This window comes from Oncorhynchus clarkii, chromosome 25 (assembly GCF_045791955.1).
Source record: "Oncorhynchus clarkii lewisi isolate Uvic-CL-2024 chromosome 25, UVic_Ocla_1.0, whole genome shotgun sequence".
Lineage (NCBI taxonomy): Eukaryota > Metazoa > Chordata > Actinopteri > Salmoniformes > Salmonidae > Oncorhynchus > Oncorhynchus clarkii.
The window spans coordinates 16711743-16717812 of record NC_092171.1 but is presented as its reverse complement, the minus strand read 5'-3'; the positions used below and the strand labels follow the sequence as shown (position 1 = coordinate 16717812).

Here is a 6070-nt window from a genome sequence, read left to right as displayed (position 1 = left end):
AAACTCCTGTGCATTCTCTAGTCTCAAGGACCCACTTTTTAACAGTCTCAAGTCACAAAGAGATGACATGTCAGCTGCACTAATTTGCAATTCCCCCCATTTACATTCACCACGGTGTGAATGTTTTGCAAATAGAGGGATTGTCCTTGCATATACTGCATAACTATTCAGTGAAGTGATGGATCTGCCCGATGTTCTCTGGTACTTGTCTTTTAGAATGCAAAATGAGTGATCAACACAACATTAAAAGCTTGCTTATCACTTTTCTACCCATTTTGGGGCAATCAACAGAACACCCCCTTTATCTGGCATACTATATATTGATAGGTTATGCTTTTTTTAAGAAAATGTTTTTTTTCTCAATTCAACCAGTTTGTTCAGCAGATTAAATCAATAATTCAAGTCAAGACTTCCAGTGACTGTGGGGTTTTCACTTCTATACTATACCAGAAACCTCTCTGTGCCTCCTCAGGGTGTAGATGGCTGGGGTCACACTGGCAGATGGGATGTGGAGGGCAGAACCAAGTAACCAACGTTTTGCATCAGGGTTAGCACATGCCCATCCTCACTTCTGGATAACCAATATTGGTTATTGATCATATAGATTATATGCTTCACTAAAGCAAGAGGCACACAGGGACATCTGCCCTACAAAGACACACGCCACCCTTCACTCAGAACTCTCCATCTGGGACTGAACCAAGCTGTTCTGCAATATGATTTAGAACACATCAATGACTCAAAAGCTTAAATTATGGATGCAAAGAAAAGGTTTATGTTTTTCAAAAGCAAGTTAATGACCATTGCAGTACAGTATAGCCTAAATATAATTTACATGATCGACAAGCAGGCATCTTCTCATCCACTCTGTAATTGTTCTATGGGTACGTCAATAGAGGTTACATATACTCAAAACCACAGAAAATGCAATTCATACGGATTTGCATCTAAAAAAGACCTATCAATTGTAGTGGCTTCGCATGTAGCTTTAACCATCTCTAAAAGACCTATCAATTGTAGTGGCTTCGCATGTAGCTTTAACTGGGCGTGCCCGTGTATGCTAATGAACCTCGGGGTTTACTCGGATAAGGCGCTGCAGATATTTACTCCCTACTTTATCATCTTCACACTGGTGCAAAAAAACCGCTCTGTGTGGCTTCTATTTACCAGACTGTAGGCGGAATCAATTGCACCACTTTTTCTACACTACCCCGCTGAAAGAAATACCGAACTTCAACTTTGTTTTCATACATTTCGTTGGGGGCAACCTCTTTTACGGTTTTACTTATTTTCTCTGATGAGGAGTTCCAACTACTAGCTAGCATACCAACTGATACGAAGTCGACTCCCATGCCGGAAATTGCGGATTGGGATCCTAAATAAACCGGTGAGTGTTTTAGATAACTAATCTAGCTACCTAGCCTAATGAAGAGAACATGGAACTTTATTTCTCTAAGAATAAGTGGCTGCTACCCATTCCCTTTTAACATCCGCACAAGGCAAATATAGCCAACTTTAGTGAAGTAGCCTAGGCTACTTTGTCTTGTCTTAATGCACGGCTGCCCGAGATGGCGCTTTCAGCAATTAATGTGTCACCCGGCAGCGCATCTACAGAACATTTGACGTCTATGCGCAATGGCCAATTATGCAATTACCTGTAAGGAATTTAGCAAAATTATATATATATTTTTTTCTCAATTGCTTGCATTGTCGAAGGTTACACCGGTGCATAAAACTACGTAGCTAATAGACTGTCCAGGCATGGCAAGGTTATCATGGCAAAGCACCCACAATATGAAATTAATTATTAATGTAGTCCCATTTGTAGACGGCATCAGGCTAAGATTAGAACATGGGTGAAATCGTGATGGAGATCTTGGGAGGGAGAACAGTAGATGGGGTCCCAGCGTTTGACACTATTTATTGCGCCTACCATAAGGTACAATAACACCCCCCCCCTACATGTCACAATTTTTCAGTTTTAAAGTAACTGTTCAGTGAATCTCAGTTCGTATTCTATTAACACATATCCAAATAGTGTTGACCATTCTATACTCGTGGCCAAAGCATAAATTGGAAGAAAAACCCCCATACAAAGACCATTTCAAACATGCTTGCTATTTTCTCATTGAGGAGGACTAGTATGAATATTTTATGACCTGTATACGCCCACACCATTCTGTTGTTGGTAAACGCCCACACCATTACAACCCTAAACAGCTGCTTTTAACATAATTATAGGTCATATTTCATAGGAATCTGTAAACAATAGACAGTTAATTTTGCATTATAGTCATTTTATAGTCATTTAGCAGATGCTCTTATCCAGAGCTACGTACAGTAGCAATTAGGGTAAAGTGCCTTGCTCAAGGGCACATCGGTAGATTTTTCACCAATCCGTCATACCAGCTCATTTAATGATTAAAAACATTTAAAAATAAATTATTTGACGGGGAGAAATCGACCGGTTCTGAATATTGCATGCCTATGGATTAGAATGCACTGTTGCAATGATTAAGCACCTATTGATGATTGCAGAGCCATGTTTTAAAGGCAGTCTTGGAAGGGAAATTGATGATCCTTGTGTAAAGATTAGACAGGACTAATGCACCACTTCTGAATTGTTTCTTCAGGTCGTGTAAAGATTTTCTCAAAGATCAGTCGGTGATTATCAATGCTTGGAATAAACTCAAGAGCATCGCATTGTGACAGCTGGGAGATGGAGTACGACTGCTATCAGCACTATTTCTTAGATGACCTTGACAAAGAGGAGGATTTCTACAAGTCAACCGCACCAAGTGAGGACATATGGAAAAAGTTTGCACTATTGCCCACCCCTCCCATGTCTCCTAACAGGACAATCAGCAGTGGTACCTTGTACTTTACCCCTGGAGACAAGTTTGGCTGGCTGTCCAAGGTCTTGGGCCAGGACGAGGAGTACGAGGGACCTGACACCGAGGAGCTTTTTGGGAACATGAGTTCCATTATAATCCAGGACTGCATGTGGAGTAGTTTCTCGGCCAGTCAGCACTTGGAGAAAGTCAGTGAGCGCCTGTCAGCTGCAGCCCAGGCTCGTCTCTCCCCACCAGCACCCCAGAACAATGTGACTATGGGTTCCAGCAAAGCGCAGTGCACCCCGCTGACCCCACCTGACTCTCCACTGCCCAGCACTGTGGCAACAGAATGCGTTGACCCAGCGGCTGTGCTCACCTTCCCAACCATCAGCTGTAGGAAACCGGTGTCATCGGGCTCTGAGTCTCACTCCGATTCCTCTGGTAAGAAACTGACCATGCAGTAAACCAATTCACCTCTGCTAGATGTTGCCCACTCAATGCGTCAAGTGGAGGCAGCCAGGGAAACACTCACGCTAGGCTGGATGTAGAATTTTGCTGAGTCAAAGTATTCAGCTGTACTTAAGCCTGTATCTTGAGCACAAACCATTACCTCTGTTTCTCACTCTCAAGTGAATGTCACTTTTCCACAGTCAATATTTGTAAACGGTTGCTGCAAATGCTTTGGTCCCAGGTGCAGGCCTAGTTTTAACCCCCCCCCCCCCCCCCCCCCCCCCACACACACACACACATGCTTTGCACACAGATTTGGGGGGTTTCTGTCCTGGAATTGCATGACAATTGAAATGTGGTATGGGTGGGAGATGGGGTACATGGCGTCAGACCGTTTATGAAACTATTTCCTATTGCTTAAATTCCTCTGTGCAATGATGTGTGGTTGTTTCTTTTGATGTAACAGACGACGATGAGGTGATTGACGTGGTGACTGTGGAGAGCAAGCAGAGCCGAGCCCGACTGGTGGGCAGCCGTAAGCCTGTGACCATCACTGTCCGAGCTGACCCCTGCCCAAAGCGTTTCCACATGTCTGTGCACCGGCAGCAGCACAACTACGCAGCCCCTTCCCCTGATAGCGACCCTGAGGATGATGAGGAACCACAGAGTAAACAGTCCTGTCCAGACTCCAGCCTCCACCAGCAGCCAGACTCCCCCACCATCATCTCCCCCACAGCTTCCTCTGCAGACAGCCCCCAGAGCTCTGACGCCGAGGACACTGACCGCCGGAAGAACCACAACTTCCTGGAGCGGAAGAGGCGGAACGACCTTCGCTCTCGCTTCTTGGCACTGCGGGATGTGATCCCGGGCCTGGTGGAGTCGGCCAAGGCCCCTAAGGTTGCCATCCTGACCCAGGCCACAGAGTACCTTCTCCAGCTGCACAGCAGAGAGAAGCACCAAGCTCAGGAGAGGAAACGTCTCAAAGCCCGCCAGCAGAAACTCCTCCGGAGGCTAGCCGACCTTAAACGCTTGTGAGGATAGAAACTATCTATGCAACAGACTCTTAACAAATAAACTGCCTCATTCTCAGAAGCCAATGACTATTCTCTATAAGCAAACTTAAAAAAAACTGAACGTTGTGCTATGGACTTCTTTTAAAACTAGGTGGATCTCTTAGTCTGTAAACCCATGGTGGGAGAGGCTGGTGCTAAGGACCTTTGTGTTTTTATTTATGTTGTCTCTCTATGCACATTGAGTGATGACCAGGTGGTAGTGGACTAGATGAGACAGAAACATTGGTTCCTGGTGATATTGGTAGATGATGCTGTAATTAAACCAGAATGAAACTTACTTCCAAATGTCATGTCTCTTCTTGTTTGCCAGTTAAGTTCCTTGATAGCATTGTCTGTTTATTTCTGTGATGAATAGTCCATGCACGCTTGGATTGAAGTTTATTGATGAAACGCTGTAATGTGTACACTGGGAGGGACTAATCTTTTTGTTTTCATGACTGTGATTTATTTTGATGTACAAATTGTTCTGTAAATAATAGCATATTGCTCTGTTAAGGAGACTTGAATATTGCTATTCTCTAAAACCAGCTTTAGAGCTTCTACTTTTGTCATTTGAACAAAAATAGAACTGCTATACTTTATAATTACACATGTCACTTTGCGATGCTATTTTTACTGCTTGTTCCTCTTGGGTTGAATTTGATTTGTGTACACATGACCAGATGCATAAAATGTTGATACCAGATTCCAAGAATTGTGATTTTCTTCCTTTGACGGTTCTTTCAGATTATATTTCAACAGCATAGTTACACTGCTTAAATTCACTAGCATGTTATTTCCTAGCTAAAATGACTTTTTAAACAAGACTGGACTGATTTTTAAAGAGACCGCATGACACACTGACTAAATCATGAATGCATAAAGATTTTACGAAAGGCTTGTTGTATGGACTCTGGAGGTAGTATTTGTTTTAGTTTGTCCCATGCTTAACTGTCATGATCTTGCCAGATTGAAGCATGCTGTCGCTTGGTCTAGATTTAGAGGGAGTGTGTCATTGATGTGTCCTTGAAATGTGTGATACCTCAGAGGATCCTCCCCTCTGCAGTTGCTGCTGCATGCAGGGCAACTGATGTGCTCTCAACTAGGTTACACACACACACACACACACACACGGTATCTTTAGAACATTCCCTGGGGTATGGAGAGAGGGTCTGTGTGTGAGCTGCTACTCTGGGCTGGGTTCAGTTGTCCTATTCTAAGCAGTCGTAGTGACTGAGCCCTTGCTCTCGCTTCCCCTGCATGCATGGTGGAGAGTGGTTTGAACATTGACTGCAAAGGGGAGAGGTGCTGTGAATAGTCAAGTAGAGAAGCTGGTGTAAGAAAGAAGCTCTCTCCTACGTTGTCTATACACTGAGTGTACAAATCATTAGGAACACCTCTTTCCATGACAGACAATCCAGGTGACATCTATGGTCCCTTATTGATGTCACTTGTTAAATTCATGTCAATCAGTGTAGATGAAGGTGAGGAGATACGCTAAATAAGGATTTTAAGTCTTGAGACATGGATTATGTGTGTGCCACTCAGAGGGTGAATGGGCAAGACAAAGTGTCTTTGAACTGGGTATGGTAGTAAGTGCCAGGTGCATCGGTTTGAATGTCAACTGCAATGCTGCTGGGGTTTTCACGTGCAATAGTTTCCCGTGTGTATTAAGAATGTGCGACGCATTGGCGTCAACATGGGCCAGTATCCCTGTGGAACACTTTCGCCACT

General features: G+C 43.8%; 1 protein-coding gene across 1 annotated transcript; it reads left to right on the top strand.

Moving 5' to 3' along the window:
* The first annotated feature begins 1105 nt into the window (after positions 1-1105).
* Positions 1106-5048, top strand: LOC139383541 (protein L-Myc-1b-like). Its single transcript, XM_071128118.1, has 3 exons — positions 1106-1387; positions 2634-3275; positions 3751-5048. Exons 2-3 carry the CDS (start codon positions 2675-2677, stop codon positions 4317-4319), a joined length of 1170 nt encoding a protein of 389 aa, XP_070984219.1. The 5' UTR covers positions 1106-1387; positions 2634-2674; the 3' UTR covers positions 4320-5048.
* Positions 5049-6070: the final 1022 nt, after the last annotated feature.

Coding starts and splice junctions, on each gene's coding strand:
- LOC139383541 (XM_071128118.1), top strand. CDS start 2,675: ATGCTTGGAATAAACTCAAGAGCATCGCATTGTGACAGCTGGGAGATG. Junction 3,276..3,750: donor GTCTCACTCCGATTCCTCTG/GTAAGAAACTGA, acceptor TTGATGTAACAG/ACGACGATGAGGTGATTGAC.